The sequence below is a fragment of the Neomonachus schauinslandi genome, chromosome 7 (assembly GCF_002201575.2).
Source record: "Neomonachus schauinslandi chromosome 7, ASM220157v2, whole genome shotgun sequence".
Taxonomy (NCBI): Eukaryota; Metazoa; Chordata; class Mammalia; order Carnivora; family Phocidae; genus Neomonachus; species Neomonachus schauinslandi.
This window is the reverse complement of record NC_058409.1, coordinates 92124223-92144238: the sequence shown is the minus strand read 5'-3', so window position 1 is coordinate 92144238 and position 20016 is coordinate 92124223. Positions and strand designations below refer to the sequence as shown.

Here is a 20016-nt window from a genome sequence, read left to right as displayed (position 1 = left end):
CTTCCTTTCTTTCTTCCTTTCTTTCTTCCTTCCTTCCTTTCTTTCTTCCTTTCTTTCTTCCTTCCTTCCTTTCTTTCTTTCTTTCTTTCTTTCTTTCTTTCTTTCTTCCTTCCTTCCTTTCTTTCTTTCTTTCTTCCTTTCTTCCTTCCTTCCTTCCTTTCTTTCTTTCTTTCTTTTTCTTTCTTCCTTCCTTCCTTCCTTCCTTCCTTCCTTCCTTCCTTCCTTTCTTTCTTCCTTTCTTCCTTCCTTTCTTTCTTTCTTCCTTCCTTTCTTCCTTTCTTTCTTTCTTCCTTCCTTTCTTTCTTTCTTTCTTTCTTCCTTCCTTCCTTCCTTCCTTCCTTCTTTCCTTCCTTCCTTTCTTTCTTTCTTCCTTCCTTCCTTCCTTCCTTCCTTCCTTTCTTTCTTTCTTTCTTTCTTTCTTCCTTCCTTCCTTCCTTCCTTTCTTTTCTTTCTTTCTTTCTTTCTTTCTTTCTTTTCTTTCTTTCTTTCTTTCTTTCTTTCTTTCTTTCTTTTCTTTCTTTCTTTCTTTCTTTCTTTCTTTCTTTCTTTCTTTCTTTCTTTCTTTCTTTCTTTCTTTCTTTCTTTCTTTCTTTCTTTCTTTTTCTTTCTTTCTTTTCTTTCTTCCTCCCCCAACTCTGAATCTATTTTCCTTTCACCGGTTACATTAAGAGACAAACTACAGTTGAGTTGAATGCAGCAACGTTTAGTGAGGTGCTTATGAATGAGTATGAGTAGTTATCCCCTTTTTTAGCCACCATTTCTTAAGCATTTTGTTTATGTCAGGCTTTGTCTGGGTCCTGGAGACACAGGCTGTTCCCAAATTCCAGCTTCCATTTCCAGACCTTCACAGTGTGTTGTGTCATGGTTTTCAGCCATCAGAATAACCCGCATAAAATTCAGAAGTTACTGATGCCCAGGCTAGTTCTCAGACCCACAGAATCTCCTACTGTGTAATTAGGCAAGTGCATTGTCCCAGAATTACATGTGTCACTTTTAAGTCCACATCAACCTCGAAAGACTAGTGAGAGAATCTTCCATAGTTTGTAGATGACAAAATTAAAGCTCAGGGATGTTAAGTTATAAGTGAGAGCACACAGCTGGTAAGGGCAGAGTTGGAACTCAGACCTAGAGCTACTGATCTTAAAATCCCAAGGCCTAAACTATGGAGAGAGCCAAGACGTCCATCGACAGATGAATGGATAAAGAAGATGTGGTATATATATACAATGCAATATTATGCAGCCATCAAAAGGAATGAAATCTTGCCATTTGCAATGATGTGAATGGAACTGGAGGGTATTATGCTGAGTGAAATAAGTCAATCAGAGAAAGACATGTGTCATGTGATCTCACTGATATGAGGAATTCTTAATCTCAGGAAACAAAGTGAGGGTTGCTGGAGTGGTGGGGGGTGGGAGGGATGGGGTGGCTGGGTGATAGACATTGGGGAGGGTATGTGCTGTGGTGAGCACTGTGAATTGTGTAAGACTGATGAATCACAGACCTGTACCTCTGAAACAAATAATACATTATATGTTAAAAAAAAGAAGATAGTAGGAAGGGAAAAATGAAAGGGGGGAAATCGGAGGGAGAGACGAACCATGAGAGACGATGGACTCTGAGAAACAAACTGAGGGTTCTAAAGGGGAGGGGGATGGGGGGATGGGTTAGCCTGGTGATGGGTATTAAAGAGGGCACGTATTGAATGGAGCACTGGGTGTTATGCACAAACAATGAATCATGGAACACTACATCAAAAACTAATGATGTAATGTATGGTGATTAACATAATAAAATAAAAAAAAAGTAAAAAAAAAAGTCCCAAGGCCTTTGCACTTGGCCATGCCCACCCTCCCAGATGTGCATAGATAAAACTCTGTGCCTTAAGGGTATGCTGGTAAAAGGATTTGAGAATGTAGTGAATCTGCATTGTTAATATTCCTGAAACCCTTGCGCATCATAGCAAATGCTCAAAAAGCATCGGTTAAGTTCTACCCAAGGTTCAGTGATTTGTATTGAAAGCGCCCTACAAATGTTACAACAACTCACCATGGATTTCCCCCAAGATAGATAACACAGCTTCTACTGTATAAGCTCTCCCATGGTTATAGTTTCCATCACATAAGGCCAGTCCTGGACTCCAGAAACATTTCCTCCTCTATTTGTCCCTTAAGCTCAGTGGTGATAGTGACTTCCTTCTATTGCTAATGCCTAGGTTATTTTGTTTTGTGACTCAGCTTTTTCATCACCCATATAACCTGCAGTAAATTCCCTCCTTATTCCAGGTTAGATTCTGACTGTTACACCAATGAAGAAACCAAGACTCAGAGAAGTAGCCAATAGCACAATAATTCTGCAGTTAGTATTCTAAAACAACAGTTTCTGATTCCAGAGTTAAGCTCTTAATCTCTGCCTTCTATTTAGTAAAATTTAGTGAAATTTAGTGAAATTCCTGGTGCCAGTGCCAGGTGGTGATGGCCATGGGGATATGATGATAATGACTATAATGATGATGATGGTGGTACTGCTGTTGGCACTGATGGTGGAGATCTTGGTGATCACCGTGTCTGACTGCTGTTGTATGTCCTTTGGAAGAGATGTGCAGATACAATGTCTGGTTGTCAACACAGATGTCTCTGATTGTGTTTCAGGCCTTCACCTACCACCATATCCAAGAAATCATGGTCCAGCTTCTTCGAACAGTGAACCGGACAGTCATCACAATGGGACGGGATCATGTTCTGATTGTGAGTAGATCTCTTCCTCTTGTCAAACATTTCAAACTGCTCAGGGTCAAGGAATGGATTTTCTGGAACACCAGGTCATGTTGAACACCTAGCACCAATCACTACTTTGTTTTGGAGTGCAACGGTTAGATTTTTCTTATCTGAGTTGGGATAACATGAGAGTTAACTCAAAATTGATGAAATAAAACAAGACTTAAGACTTGTCCACCAAGTTGAGTGTGTCAGTGGGGATGGAATGTCGCTGGTAAAGATGGAAGACTAAAGAAGTTTTTGTAAGTGGGCCAGGCAGAATGTTCCCCATTCACATCCACCAGGAGCCTTTCCTTTTGGACTAGAGTCAAGCAATGCCCAGTCTTAGGGTCCTGTGAGCTTGGTTTTCTAAGTGGATTCACTGTATGTTAACTCTGCCCACAGACATTAGTTAATTCAAGTCACTGCTAAGTTTGGGGTTAGTCTTTTGTACGAAGGCTGTATTCTAAAGATCGGGAGATTCCTGCCTCATAGTCAGATTATTTTCCCTCTCTAGACAGAGCCCATCTCTAACTCTTTAACCTTTGCCCATCTTGCTTTAAACCATGGGCCAAAAATGATTCTTACAGGGGCCAGTCACCAACGTAAATGAGTATGTTCGACTATGTCACTCCTCTGCTCAAACTCACTATTGATTTCCCATCTCACTCAAAATAAAATCCAAACTATTGCTAGGGCCTGAAGTGCTCTCTGATTCTTGTCTCTTACACCTAAAACATGATTGTATTTACTGTTGCCTAAGCTTGACCTATCTCTGCCTCAGGTCTGAGGGCTTGTTTCCTCATGTAAATCTGATCTTGGCTCAGGTGTCACCTAATTAGAGAGGCTTCCCTGTCCTGATTACCCTGTCTTTAATACCCAGCACCTCACCATCCTCTTTCCATCTCTGCACCTTACTTCTTTATGTTTCTTAGAACTTATCACCACCTGAAATATATATATATATATATTATATATATATATATATAATATATATATATAATATATATATATATATATAGCCCTTGATTGATTGATTGTCTGGCTCTGCTTGTGAGAAAATGAGCTCCAGAATGTAAGGATTTCATCTGTTTCATTCATTTGTATTTCCAAACCCTACAATATTGCCCTGCATATAGTATGTACTTGATAAATATTTGTTGAATGAATGAGGTGCACCAGACAGGGACTCTAATGTTTAATGACGACAAGCGCTTCTCAGCTGTGATTTCACACCATGTGGAATTGGGCCATACAGTTGCCAGAACTCCCAACTTCTCAAGAGAAACTGAAAATGTGAAATTTCCTGATATTTAAGTGTTGGCAGCTAATAAAAAATATATTTATAAACATTCTCTGAGCCCCAAACAGCGGGATTCAGCTTTCAGGAAGCCAGTTTGGGATCTCAGCTAGGTTTGGGATGTTGATTGTTCATACGCTATAGTCCCACTTCATGGATACAGAACATAAGGTGCTGAGATTATTTTAAAAGTAGGTGGGCAAGGATTTGATCCTGAGAAGCAGGGGAGTGTAACAATTTTCTTTAGACCCATTTGGTTCTGTTCAGTCATGTCAATACATGTTTACTTAATGTATACTGTGTGCATTTAAAGCAGTGGTGACATCCATAGAGAGTGCCAGCAGGTCAGGTGCTCCTGCCTTCCTGGGGTAGGTAGCCATGTAAATTGGTCTTTGTCATTTGTCTCACTTACTATCCTTCCACCTTAGAAGTATCACCATTCCTTATTCAGTTATAAGCTTCCATATCTGTGGTTTCCATAACACTCCTTAGATAAGCATTTTATGACCTCCCTAATCTTTATTCCCTTTCTTTGGAGCCAGACCTAAAGATGATCATCAATCCATTTGACTCATTCTGTATATAGCAGGTCTTAACTCTCTGTCTGTCCTTTAGAACACTCATCCTTTAAAACAGTGCCTGGATCATAGGAAGTGCCAAATAACTGGTGTCTTATTATTTTCTTTTCTATCTGGTACAATGCGTCTCTCTGTTCCTTTGCATTATCGACATAGGCAAATGAGCCTAGTTTGGCCCTCATTCACTACGGCCCGTTGTCTGAGCCTTTCATTTGATCCTCTCTCACCCTTCCAACACACATTCCTCATTGCTGCCGCATTAATCTTTGCCAGGACACTCCTGTACTCTGGAATGTTCTGTGGGTCCCCACTCTCTACCAAATTAAGTCTTACAACCATTCTCAGCTTCTGTGATCTGGCCATAACCACATTTCTCAGCTTTTTCATCTACTTTTCTCGATCCAGATATTCAGCCAAAATGGATGTCTGGATATTGCCCAAACATGCCTGGCATTTTCTAACTCATGCTGCTTTCTTTGTCTGGAATTCCTTAGTATGCCGTCTCAATCTGTTGAAATCCTACCTAGTCTTCAAGGTCCAGCACAAATGCATCCCTTAGAATGCTGCTCAAATCTCACCAACCTAGTCGGGAACTCCCTACCTCTTCTAAATCACACAGCTCTTTTTCTTCCTTTGCTTGCTTGCTTTTAGTTTTATTGGAGTGAAATTTACATGCTTTAAAATTTAACCATTGTAAGTATTCAGTTTGATGAGTTTCAGTAAATGTGTAGTGGTACAACCACGACCATAACTCAGTTGCTAACACTTCCTTCATTGCCGAAAGTTCCATTTGCTGTCTGTCTGCATCCCACCCCTACTCCTCCACCCCTACTCCAGCTCTGAGCAACCACTCTTCTACTCTCTTCTCTGTAGATTGCCTTTTTTTGGAAATATCATGTAAGTGAAATTATACAATTCAGTGTCTTTTGTGTCTGGCTTCTTTCCTTAGCATAATGTTTTTGAAGTTCATCCATATTTTAAGGTACATCAGTACTGAATTCCTTTTTATTGCTGAATAGTATTACACTGTATGAATATGGCACACTTTGTTTATCCATTCTCTAGTTGATAGACATTTGAATTGTTTCCAACTTTTGGCTATTAGAAATAACATTGCTCTGAGTAGTCACATAAAAATTTTGTGTGAACATATTTTAATTTCTCTTGTGTAGAAATCTAGAAGTGGAATTGCTAGGACATATGGGAAGCATATGTCTAACTTTATAAGGAAGTACCAAGCTGTTTTCTATAGTGGCCATTTTATATTCCCATAAGCACTATGAGGGTTCTAGTTTATCTACATCCTCACCAACACTTAGTATTGTCAGTCTTTTGGATTTTAACAATTTTAGTGGATTTATAACAATTCTAGTGGTGTCTCATTGTGGTTTTAATTTGCATTTCTCTGGTGACTAATGATGTTTCTGTGTACTCTCTCTCTCCTTTTCTTTCTTTCTTTCTTTCTTTTTTTTTTTTTTTTGAGACATTTCTATCTCTGAACTTGCCATACTAGCTCCTCCCTTATACCACAGAACTTTTAAGGCTTGGGCTTATCTATAAAATGGGGTAATAATAGACCTTCCTCATAGAGTTCCTGTGGGAATTAAATGAAATAACATGTGAAAAGCATTTGCACATGTGTTTCTTGTACATAATATTCATTTATTTATTCATTCACTATTTTATGAGAACCTCTTATATACTTAGCATAAAGACTCAAAAATGAGTCAGGCATGGTCTGTGTCCTCAAGGAAACCATGACCTCCTTCGATGGGATGTCTCTCAAATACCTCAGACTCACTGTGTCCCAAACACAGCTCATCACCAGCCCCCTGGAGCCTGCTCCACACTCTCTCTTCATTTAGGACCCCAGTTTATGGTACTGACCTCCTAGAACTGTAGGAGCTGCCCTTGACTGCTCCCTCTTACTCACCTGCCTGCCCTTCTAGGCTCCCACTAAATCCTGCTGTTTTCTGCACATCTGGCTTCAGTCCCTCAGCCCCCCCATTTGCCCTCAGAGCCCCTGTACACTTTCAGTCATTGGGCTCATTGTACTTAGTCCGTTGTAAGGTGATTTTCTGTCTCTGTGTTCCAGCCTCCCTACATTCTGTGGATGCCCTTGAGGGCAGGGACCATGTTTTACTCATTCTTTTATCTTCAGCTTCCAGCAGTGTGCCTGGCATACCATGGGTACTCAATAAATGTTTGTTAAGCAAATGAGTGAGTGAAATAATCCCTAGAAATACTGTGTTATTCCATACCTTCATGTATTTGTATATGCCTTTCTCTGGGGTTGGAATGCTTTTCCTTCTTCAAAGAATGTTTTCTCTAATTATCAGGACCCCATATCTCAGGTAGTATGGGAGCAATATAAGGAATTGTCTGTTCATACTTTTCCTGTCCCCTGGGCTGATTCCAGGAGCCTTGCAGAGGTTCTAAGTTGCAAGCTGTGTCATCAGTCTCAGTGACTCTTGAGTTTGTTGGTGTAATTACAAGAGTGCTGCGTGGGGAGTACTGGAGGTGTGTAGAAACACACCTTAGGATAAGGAACGTGCCTGAACTAGAAGGAAGGAATAACCAGGTTTTTCTTAAGATGTAGCTTGTAATCTTCAGAGATATTTAAAAAAAGTTGGATTCTAAATCCCAACTGTGTGATGGAGCACATCTTTGAGTCCTCATGGGTAATTATCATCACATGTCCCATGGTTTGGGAGAGTAGACTGACTGAGCCCCAGAGGATGAAAGTATCATGGCCAAAGTCACACAGCTAGTGGCAAGGTGGGATGCAAACTGGGGATGTCCGACATCTGAGCATGTGTCTCTTGCGTTCTCCCATCGGTCTTGGAGCAGTGCGAGGAAAACTTCCCAGACTCATTTGTGGATCTGAGGGGTGTTGTCTCAGGGAACCTTCCCTGGCCAGTGCATCCTGCTGCTGACTGCTCTACAGAAGGCTGTCCGCTGTATCTGGCCTCCTTAGTGCTGAGGATGGACAATCTCATAGAGAGAATCAACCAGGGAACTTAAACACTGCCAGAAAATCTTGGAAGGGAAACAATCTGGTAATTTTGTTGAAATTGGGATCTAGCTTTTATTTCCAGTAATTAAAATAAGCCTCTGGGTGATATATTTTGGGCCTAATTACCCCGGTTTTTGCAGAGGAGTCTATTGAGTGATTAAATAAAGGTAAATGTAGTTGACGTCATGCCAGCTCTGGAAATTCAGAGCAGTTTGTTCAAAAAGGAAAAAAAAAACAACTGGAAATCATCCCACCCTCCACTGCTTCACCTCACAATAGCACTGAAGACTCCATAAAACACCTGAGTCATCCAAGAGCCAGGCTTTCAAAGCTCTAACTTCACTTTCCAAATGGCAAATGGCCCACCCACATGACCACTCTCTGACAAACTTTGAGCTCACAGACTCCAGGATGCCTGGGCAGGGGTCATAGCACGAAAGTTAGTGCCAACTCCACCCATCCTCGTCCCATGGAGAGCAGGCATAAGTACAGTCCAGGACACGAGGGTGTGAGGTTCCAAGCCAGAATCGATTGGTTGACTCATGACCCTCACTCAGCAACCCAACACTTTGTTAACAAATAATATTTCTAATAAAACTATCACTTATTGAGCAAATAGTCTATATTCCAGGCAGAGAACTAAGCACTTTATGTTTCTTACCTCTTAACCCACCTCAGGTACTCATATTTTACAGATGAGGTAACTGAGGCACAGAGAGGTTGTATAACTTGCCTTTAGTCACATAACTTGTGAGTGGAAAAACTGGGATTTGAACCCAGGCAAAAACTGTTTATAGAGCTCCTCTAAGCATTTCGTGTACTCCTACATTATGAAGACCCTAAGTCGTTCTTTAGGCATCAAATAGTCTAAAGGTGATAATGAACACCTTCACCCTAGCTGCTGCTCTACCAAGACTGTGCAGTCTGGTGAGATGACCTATGTGGCAACTTTCAGAAACCTCTGAAATGGCACTGGGTTTTGGTGGCTTTGTAATGACAATGATATCTTTAGGATTGATCTCCTCAATTCTGGGAACCTGTAAAATCAAAACAAGAACCTTGAGTGTTGGTACTTATGAAACACCAGGTTTAACAGAAGATAAAGCTAGAATGGAGGTGTGAATTATCTCACACCTCCTTCTCCTTCTGTGTGCAGTTTGTCCCCCCATGCTCTTGAGCAGACTGCCAGGTTCTAGGTCTAAAAGCTTCTCAAATCCAAAGCCTCCCTCCACCACCAATGCCACTAGCCCATGTCTGACCATGACTATCTCTCACTGCTGCCACTGCTGCAGCTGCTAATAAGACACATTGTCTCCACTCTTGTCCCTTTTGAATTCTTCACGTTGTAGCCCATGAGGTCTTATAAAGTAGAACTTTCTGGTGAGGATGCATCAATGGGCCCACAGTGGCCAAAGATAAAGGTCCAGCTGCTCACCATGGCCTTCAGTGTGCCCAGTATGATGGCCTGCCTCTTTCCCCCATACTCTTTACCTCCTACTTTTGTGCTAACTCAGTGGAACTGCTCTGTTAGTTACAGAATGTTCCTTTTCTCCTTTGCATTCCATTCCAAATGGCACTTGCATGACATTCCCTCTTACCCTTCTTTACAAAACCTCCTCAAAACTCCTCTTTCTCCTTCATGTCTTGGCCTCAGAGGCACATCTTGACCCATGTTCCACTCATGTAAGTTGGGACCCCTCTGCTCTCTTCAGATTGAACCTGCCTCATGTACTCATCATACTGTCGTGAGAACATTCTTCCTAGCACTACAGAACAATGTCTTCATCACTTCTGCATTTAGAGGAAACACTGGGTCCCTGGCATATAGGATGACCTCAGTGAATACCTGCTGAAGGAATGGAAGATTTCTGCTATTTATTTCATTTACATACAAACCATCTTTCTTTTCCTTAGCATGTAAGCGTTACTATTATCACCCTTATGGCATGATTAGGTTAGGAAGGTAAGAGAGAAAAGAGAATTATTATTGAATAACTGGACCAAATGGAAAGAATTAGGGGGAGGGTGTATTCATTCTCTTCAGAGGATGCATATGTCAGTGATAATCACAGTGAACATTTCTAGGGTGCTTACTGTGTGGCAGAGATGGCACTTTGAGGATATTATCACATTTAATCTGTGAGGTTGACCAAAATTATGATCCCCTCTCAGAAAGGAAACAGTGATCAGAGGGTTTAAGCCTCTTGTCCAGCATCACATACCTGAGAAGGAGGAAGATAGAATCCAAATCCAGGTCTACAGAATTTGAAGCCACCATTTTAAGCATTTCACTGTACATGTCTGGGACATTGTTTTTCTGAGATAAAACTTGAGAAAAATTAAGGAGTAAATGTGTGTGCATGTGTTGGGGGGGGTCAGGTTAAGAAAGAGAATAAACATTATACAAGAGACATGAAATTCCATTTGATGAAAAAAAGGTGGCATCATTAGCTTGGGGTAACTTGGTTGCCACTTGATCTGGTCATATAGAGGGTGCTTATGTCCTATGGGTGGGTGGCTTTGTTTTAATAAGGATTTTGGTAATTGCATACCAAGGAGTACATGGCCTAAAATATATATGCAAAAAATGAATTAATATCTCAGCTTCCAAGGAACCCATAACATATGTATGTGCAGCAGTCAGTTATTAAAGTAGACTTCATATAATTGGGTCTATTTCTTCAATGGCATGAAAAATTTGAAAAGGTGGAGAAGAAGCGTTAGGGGTTTGTAAGAGGAAACGGCATTTCTTGCCTTATCTCCATCTCATGGTCTGTGAAATCTCTCATTCCTCAAGATCATCTTTCTTTAGTGACCTCATTGTTCTTTGTCCATTTTTCAATTACAGCATTATCATATCATAAAGGAATTTTCTCTTTACCTATCTTTGTTCCACAGTTGACTAAGATTCTTGAGGAAAGGGACTGCATCCCATTATCTTTGGGGTTCCTCTCTGTAGGCCCAGGGTTTGGCAGGTGGCAGGTGTTTATCCAAGCCATGGGAGTGAATGAATGGAAAGAACACACTAATTGAAAGTACAGATTAATGTCTAGTTTTAAAAGAATTCTGATTTAAAAAATAAGATGCAAGAAGATTTGTTTCATGTCAAGCTTTCATATAAAGCTTTTCTATATAAAATTCCCAAATAATCTACTAGCCCTGTGTGGTAGAATTCTTTTAGACAAATTAAAGTTTTAGAGCTGGGGCATAAAAAAGAGCTGGTTTCATTCTCCAAACCTTCCTTCTGTTCGATGATGAGCCACAGAGATGGGAATTAAAGGGAAATTAATTGTTAAAACAGCTACTGCATCCTCCCTGGCCTGCCCAGTCAAGCAGACCTCTGCTCTGAGGACAGAATGCTCCTAGGTAATAAGCACACGCCTGTTGCTGCTGCCGCCATGACAGTCTTGCACATGGCGCTGGGACACATGCCTTGTGGTTCTGCAAGGGAGGTGAGCTGAGGCCTCCACTGGCCAGCAGCATGTTTCCTATGCTACTATTGTCAGTACCCAGAGAGGGGGAGGCAGAGACTGAGTTTGGGAATTGTAAGATGAGTACTTAGGAAATGCATGACTGGTATGTCATCATCCTGATGAAATTACTTCCAAATATCTCAGTGTCTGTTAGCTTCTGTAAGTGGATCTGGACAGATCTGATTTTGAACAAGTTATTTGAAATGTGTTATTAAAGGTAAGACTTCACTGTATGTCCTGTACTATTATCTGGCACTGGAAGAGAGGCCAGCCTTTTCTTGCCCTTGGGGAACTTTGGAAACTTTAGAATTTTAGAATGTCTGTCATTTGGGCATTGACTGAGCACTCTCATGCCTAACATTGCTTTTTAAGAGTTGTGGAGTTGGGGCATAGGTTGGAGTTTGAAAGGATTTTGCTAGCTGGGACCTGTTCCTCCTTTTCTTAAGGAGTGAGAAGGCCTTATTCCAGGGCTAGGAAGTCTCTTCACTTCACTAAAATGGGGTTAATAATAGTTATTACCTGTCAATCCCACAGTGAGTATTGAATAAAAAAAGTATGTGTAGGGGCACCTGGGTGGCTCAGTCGGTTAAGCATCTGCCTTCGGCTCAGGTCATGATCCCAGGGTCCTGGAATTGAGCCCTGCATCGGGCTCCCTGCTCCACGGGAAGCCTGCTTCTCCCTCTCCCACTCCCTCTCTCTGTGTGTCTCTGTGTTCCCTCTCTCGCTGTGTCTCTCTCTCTGTCAAATAAATAAAAATTAAGAAATCTTAAAAAAAAAAAAAAGAAGTATGTGTAAAGCTCGTAACACAGGGCTTACCACCTAGCAGGTCTTTGGTAAATAAGAGCCATTATTATTCTCCTTCAGTGCTGGAGTCTTCTCTTGCTTTGATGCAAGTGTTATGATCAGATGACAAATTATTTTGTGGCCCTGGCTGGGGATCTCTCCTGGCTTTGGGAAGTATTTTTAAGCTATTGCTATAGTGGGGCTGTGAATAAAGCCCCCTTGAAATGAAACTGGCCTCCATATGTCTGGTACAAAGGCTTGAGTCCCAGACCAGAAGGAGAAATCCCATTACAGAGGGTCCTTTCCTATGGGAATGTTGAGGGACTGGAGCTGCCCCATGAGAAACCCTGTTGGCACAACCTCCAATGCAGCAGGCCTCCCCTACAGCGGTCCGGTCCATGCTCTTCTGTCTGGGGCACTGGCCTTTTAAAGAGACTCAAAGAAATCAATTCTGTCAAATGACCCTTCAAGATCAGATCCCCTTTTTCTAGATTTATGCTACATTCATATAATGATGCATTTGTGCAGTCATTAAATACTGATGATGATTTTTTAATAACATGAGGAAATTCTATGTCTTAAATATAGAGAAAGGACCAGAGGACCCTAACAACAAGACAGTCATCAGGGACCCTAAAGGCCAGGGAGGGGGAGATATGTGGGCATCATCAGAGGCCCTAGATCTCCCAGAGGTCAGGCCTGGGGGCCCTGCTCTGAAGCTAAAATTATGTTCCTATCTTCTGCTTAAGTGACACATGATTTGTACATTTCTGTAGCTTCACTTTTTCTAAAATGATTTTGCTTTCCTTTTATAATCAGGAAAAAAACCCTCAAACACTATTTCTTTAAAAATAGGAATTAATGAGATAGTCAAACTTAGTGAAGCATTTTCATGTATATAATTTTACTTTTCTTCTAACCAGCCTGTGAAGCCAGAAAGGCAGATGGTTTCATTTTAAAGACAGATGTGGGGGATGGAGGTGAAAGTACTGTTCAAAATTGTGCAGAAAATTAGGAGCAGAAGTCGGGAGTCCTGGCCTTGTTCTGGTCTCTCTATCATGGACCGTTTTTGACCTTAACATTTTCATCTTCATTATTTTCTCCCAGTTCATTCAACAAACATATATGAAGCATTTACAGCATCTTGGGCAATGTGATAAACACCTAAAAGGCTTTAGAGATGCAGACGACAATTTCTGTCCCCCAGGACTTTGCTCCCTGGTGGAGATGTGCATGAGAGATTGACAAAAGAAATGTCAAGATAATATAAGCAGCAGCCTGTTCAAAGTGCCATGAGTACTCGGAGGACAGAGTGACTAATCCCCTGGCAGCGGCGGGGGATGATCAGAAAAAGTTACAGAGAGGAGGTGACATTTCAATTGCAACTCACTGTCTGCCATAGGAGGTAAGAGCCCAAGCTCCCAAGTTTGGCAGACCTTGAAGGAACTCCAACCTTCAACACCTCAGACTTACAGACTTGGACACATTACTTAGATCCCTCCAAGCCTCAATTATTCTCCTGGAAAAAGGGGGGTAATTGTAAGCTACCTTGAAACAAATCAGTGAATGGAAGGAAAGCACTTAATAACATCCCATTTTAACTTCAAGAAACTAGAGCCTTTATTATCCTAATTAGTAGTAATATGGCTAATATTCATTTATTTTCCCCAAGTGGAGATTATTCCCCATGATAGATAGGTATTGGAACAATGTCCTAGGTAGAGGGAACAACAGGGCTAAGTCACTGATATGCAATAGCCTCTGACTTTTTAGGAAGGTGGCAAGGAGACGGGCACAGGGGGGAGTAGAGTAGTGGGAAGTTGGCAATGCCTACTAGGTTGGAGTCAGATTATAAGGACCCTTGTTTGCTGTAGGAGGAATATTATGTTCTAGGATGGTGGCAGGGTGCTATTAGAGATATAGAAGCCAGGGAATGGCAGATGTGTGTCTTAGGGAGATCCCCAGGCAGCCAGGAGGGGGCTAGATCTGACGGAGCTGGACAATTGTAAGAGAGAGTAGCCCTTGAAAGCCAGTGCAGTCCAGGGGTCTGCATGGAACAGACAAGGGCTCATGATGGCAAAGTCATTCATTTCAGTTAAACAAGGACCTCCTGTATTTAAGACTTTACAAGGTGAGGAAAGCAGTTCCTACTCTCAGAACACCACATATAATGGGGTAAGAAACAAGGGGAGAATTAGAAATAACTATAATTTAAGACAAATAATCATCCCAAGAGAATAACAAGGACAGCATTAAGAGGGTCAAAAGCGGGGGCGGGGGGGGGCGGTGCTGGGGCATGACATCCAGGTGCGTGAATCAGAAAAGGCTGCGTGCTTATTGTCAGAACCCTTCCCCCGCTCACTGGACCATAATAAGCTGTACGAGGCAAGGGCTGCATCTGTGATTTTCTTGACCAGCACAGAGAAGGGAATCAATAACTGTTGGAAAAAGGTGATTATGGACTGGGGTTCATCTGAGAAGTTTCCCTGGTGCTGGTGGATGTGATCGTAGAGTAGAAGGAGAGATCTGTTTCAGGAAATCCGGTCTGGTCAGTGGTAAGTTTGTTGCATGGCTTTGAATTTGCTCTCTTTGATCCCTAACTACAGAAAGCGTATTGTTTTCCATCTTGTAACAAACAAGCAAACAAAAAACAATGACAACATCTCATGATGTCCCTTCTTCTCCATCACCCATGTGAGATTTCTGCTTGTGGGACTGGATTCAGTCAGGCTTGGGGTACTTGGTGTAAGAGTTATGTGAACCACTCTCGATTTCAACAGTTAAAATGATTCAGCCCATTTGGCTCAGGAGAAAGAAGCCTTTTCTGTCAGCATAACCAGGGTATCACAGTATCGCATGAGCTACCTGGGAAACCAAGTCCAAGCACCAATGGGAGGTCATTGTGTTTAGCTGATGATTTAAAAAAATGCATATTGAGATTTTGCCAGGAGAAAAAAAAATACTGGTTTAATTTGAGTGAATTTTAATATAATATAGTTATGGATTCCGAGAATTGGTGAGGCCATTCATGATAATAAACCTTTTATTTGCTTTGGAACAAATAATCCTTTGGTGTGATGTTTATTGTCTTTTCATTTTAGTTGTGGTTTAAGCCAAGGCAAAATGCTCTGCCCAACGTGCTTCTTCAGTTAGACAGACCCTGTCTCCTTTAAATTGCATTTTGTATAAAATGGACTAGGTCACATGTAATAAATTTTGGCATTTTAATGGAAACATTATAGAGAAAACAGTTAGCAATCTGCTTTAATTTCAAAACCAATTTTCTCTTTCATACAGTAAGGCAGTATCTTGGTAAAATGTGCAAAATGCATTGGGATTTAATTATGATGGCAATTTGTTCTGAAACAAGGTTAAGCCGGACTGTCAATACTCAGAATAAAGGTGTTAGGGGGTTGGTAGTGAGGGTAGGATGAGAGTGGCTTGATGTTCCTGGGTTCTGAGTGCCACGTGGACCACAGTAGAATTACAAGCCCTGGGTACTTACTTGCTAGTCAATAGAAGGATGAATGTTCCTGGGGGAAAGACAGAGCCTATACACTCCAGTGGGACCATCCCCATATGAGAACTGATAGACAAGGAAAAAAACTGGGAATGATTTTTTTTTTCATGTCTGTCCACTGCATCCAATTCATTCATTAATTTATTGCTGCAACAGATATTTCAGTTCCATTGTGCTAAGTGCTAGAGATACAAAGGTAAGCAAAAATAAGCAGGATTCCTGCCTTAAGAAGATTATAAGCTATGAGAGAGAAACACAGTCATCGAGGAATGACACAAATGTATGTACAAGGACAACTGTGCCAAGAACTTTGATGGAGGGATCCCTGGTGCCAGGTGAGTGTACAGGAGGGGTATTTCATGTGATCTAGGGCAGTGGTGGTAGTAGTCTTAGAAAACCTTACCTGGGAGGCCCCAAAGAGCTGGAAACAGGGCAGGGAGGATGACATAGTGTGGATTATTCCAGGCAGAAGGAAAAGTTTACATAGACCCTTAAGGATGTGTTAGCATAATGGGTCCAAGGAAGCCAAGGTGACTCAATGTGACTGCAGAGCAGGCAGGGAAAGTGCCTGAGATGGGCGCTTCCATGGGAGAGGCAGGTGGGCCCTTTTGGGTTTGTAGTGACAGATCTGGTCTTACTTTCTAAATTTTTTATCAGGAAGCCAAAGTGTGACGGGTCAGATCTAAATTTTGCAGTGATTGCTTTTGCTTGCAATGTGGAGAATGTGCTGGAAGGGAAAGGGAGTACATTTGTGGAGGCCAGCTAAGAGGAGGGGTTTGGAACAGGAGGGCAGTATTGGAGGAGAGGCGTACTTATCTTGGCACCTGGCTTAGTCTGACAGTGAGAAAAACAAGCTCTAGGTTTACTTTTCATGGACTGAGGGTCCTGTAGGAGACAGGCCGAAATCATATATTTGGGAAACCTCTGGAGTAGTGGTGATAGATGTGACCAATAGGAATTCAATCTGTAAGTTGGTTAAAAGACGGGGATGAAGTTGAGATGAAACCCAAAAGGGCTTATGAGCATTAATTTGTCAAACATAGTTCACACCAAATACAGTGTTGGTTGGGTGTGGATTTGTCCCACAGCTTTTTTTATTGCAAGCCATACTTTATGAGCATAATGATCATTAAAAAATCTATGTTTCTTGGGACTTAAAAAAAAGAAATATATTTTTGGTATACAGCAAGTTGCCTTGAGCAGGTTGAAATGAAAGCCTTTTCAAACAAAGGCCATATTGAGGCCTCTGCTCAGCTAATGAGGCAGTTGAACCTGCCAGTCAGAATGGGTCTCAAATTTAGTGTCAGTGATTCCTGGGACTGCCCTGGGTCATGGTGTCCAGTAGACTTCCCATATTACTCCCACCACTACATTGCTCCAGCATGACTTCCCTGAGCTATTGCTGTGATCCCTCAGATGACTCATGTAGCCTTACTTGACTGCCTCATGCTTGAAATGGCAGGAACCCAGGTCTTGCAGTGTCTTTCATCTCAAGGATACTTGATTCCACACCTCAGAGATACTTGATTCACCTCAAGATACTTGACAAGGATCTTTCATTTCTTAGAGTTCTATGCTGTGCTTGATATGCCTGCATGTTCTTCTGGATCACTGAGGACTTTGTCAGGGAACATTCACCATCATGGTTTCTGGTCTTAATAAGAGTTCATTCCTTATCAACACCATTTTTTGCCCTGAGAAAATCTTAAGCTTGTTTCTGAAAACCCACTGCAGCTCCATGAAGGCATCTTGCAACTTCTCTGCCAATTTACTTCAATCAGCAAATGAATGAATATACAATTATTGAGCACCTGTTGTGTGCTCTACATTGTGCTCAGGATTTTTATTCACTTAAGTGTCAGACACCCTTGTAAGGCAAAGGTTATGTTCAGTATTATAGGAAAAGGAGTCAGAGGCTCACAGAGGTTAACTTTCCCAAAGCCACCTAGCAAAAAGAAGACGGCAGACTTTTGTCAAACCCAAGACTTCTGATTCTATGCCCAAGACTCCTCCCACCTTAAATTGGTAAACAAGCTGGCTTTAGTTGGCTCATGGACAATGAAGGAAAAAAAATGGAATCACATGATGGAAAAGTTGTTTTCTTTTCATTTCCCTCTCAAACATCCTGATTAGTCAAGTAGAAAATGTGTTTGGTGTTAAAGTAGCGTTAGCATGTGTTAAATATTTGCTAATCTCCCTTTTTAACAAAGAGAGCTGGTCTCAGGCTTAACACCGTCAACACTCAAATCTTAGCAAGAATTTAATAAAATTATTTTGATTTTATCTTCTATTTTTGGAACAGCATATTGGTTTCCTTATGGTGGTGATATAAAGCTGTCTTTTAAGGAAGAAAATTACAGGAAAAATAAAAAAATGTTGAATAAATTATATTGTATGGGCACAATAATGATAAAAAATCAGGAAAGTATATCCATCTGAATGAAGCTAGGAACTATTCCATTGATTTAAACTGCCTCCTTTGCTCCCAGGACACGTAGGGCTTCATGTGATAATTGAGGCACTAAGTTCTAAATGTGTTCATTGTTGATTTGTTTTCCTGGGAAACATACAGAGCGATTATAATGAAAACTATCCTTGTCACTCGAACCATTGAGTCATTTTTCTTAAGTTTAAATTTTATAACCCAAATCAACCCAAACTAGTAATGGAGTCTTAAAACCTAGGAAAAATATGTAAGTTTATTGCAAAAGATAATATCCCATTTAAAACAGTTTAGAAATTTACAAAACCTTACATTGGTACATAGTCTTTAAGAAGGTGCTCTATAGATGAGCTGGTATGAAGTTCCAAGTATAGTGAGTACATATTTTTTTTAACTACAGAGAAAGCAGCTATATAAACTCCTGCAACTGAAGTTGATGTATTGGTCTTTTTCCCTTCAATTTTATAAAAGTAATTTTTGTTAAATTAATATTTCTCATAAAACCATATAACCTCAAGTACAGCATTTCTGTAGAATATCATAGTAATGTTACATAATATTTTACAAAGAAGTGATTTCACATGGTAGGTGAGTAGAGGTTTGGCATATGGATCTGTGTGTTGTTTGAAACATAGAGATGATCATTTTTGTTCAGCAGGATGTTGTTTACTGAACCCATTTCCCTCCTATTTAAAGTGTTCAATATTCAGAAGAGACCCCCTTCCCGATTTCAGGTTGGTGGCCTGAGCAGTGCTGTGTTGTGCTTTGGTATAGAATTATCATAGCCTCATTTGTTGTTGTTTTGTTGTTGTTGTTGTTGTTGTTTTCGAAATGTCAACATTTTCCAACTCCAATTTCATTTAATTCAGTTGAGGATTTATCTCAGGTTCCCAACTCAGTGTTGTAAGTGTAGGACAAGGTGAGCTTCATTATCCAAGAGGTGGATTATTCTTTTTGTGTGAGTTACCTCAGATACCTCTTCATCATTCCAGGCTAACTCTGGCAAGTGATCCTGCTCAGCTCTGGGTCATTCTGCATTCTGCTCATTTTGATGTTGGAATGTGCACAGAGCTTATAAAGTAGGTAGAGTAGGTATTTATATCTCCATTCAAGAGTGGAGACACAGGTCCTGAAAATTTAAGCAACTTGCCAAGGTTAGTGTAATAGACTGTTCTGTTGCCTGGGTCTCTTAATTCTAGGAACAGGATTATTTTCATTCTAGCATGCTACCCGAGAATATAAATTAATTTGAAAATTAGCATAAGCAAAGCAAATTAAGATGGAAGCTCTACTATGAGAAAAATTATATAAGAGATCCCAAATGATCTTGTCTTATTGGATTATCCTCTGTGCTGTTCTTTTCCACTGTTGGGGCCAACTGAGAGTTGATTGTGTGGATACAGAAAGATCTGTGGCTTTTAGCCAGTGGTAGCATATCTTATTGAAATGTGACTTCTTAAGTATGACAAGTGTATTTATCTTAATTCCAACTTAGTGTTATGTATTCCGGTCTCATTTTGTGGGTTTAAACATTACACTAGAAACAGAATGAGAACATCTTGAATGACATTCCAAGACTTAAATAGTACAAGCCGAGACTCTTTGCCAAATTTCCCTCTTGCTCCCATTGAAATAGCTTTGTGCACTGCAGCACGGTGACAGGGAAAGGTGAAGCTGTTGGAGTGGTTTGTTCAGTTAGTCTCAATTTGCAGTGGGGTACATCCATCCCATGCGCACTCTGTAGACTCTAACTCAGACACCTGATCTTAAGCAAAGGGGATTATGAAATGCCTTCTTCACTGAATGCTTGTTGAGCTTTAGGATCCCTTTTCTAAGCATCATCAGTGCAACCACAGGCTGGTAGAGAATTCAGTGCAAAGGATACAAGCCTTTCCAACCTACCCCTTAATCCCCAAGAGTATGTAGCAATTAATTCTATTACTTTAGTAGTTTGTTCAGCCATGCAAGTTTGACTGGACCCACATGTATGAGGGTCTTGCCAAAAGAATGAGTCAGACTTCAAAAGAATTCAGACTTTGGGAAGGAAAGGTCTTTAATACAAAAATGGAAAAAAATATATCCTCATCCCCAGTCCTGATGCTTCTTCAATCAGGTGACCATCACGTGGTCATCACAAAGGGAGATTG

The 20016-nt window shown here is 40.9% G+C and overlaps 1 protein-coding gene across 1 annotated transcript in view; it reads left to right on the top strand.

Annotated features, from left to right (window-relative positions):
• DOCK2 (dedicator of cytokinesis 2) overlaps window positions 1-20016 on the top strand; it is a 412121-nt gene that overhangs the window by 185245 nt on the left and 206860 nt on the right. The window contains exon 27 of the mRNA XM_021698161.2: window positions 2652-2747. Within this exon, the coding sequence (XP_021553836.1) occupies window positions 2652-2747 (96 nt within the window). The remainder of the gene's footprint in view (window positions 1-2651; window positions 2748-20016) is intronic.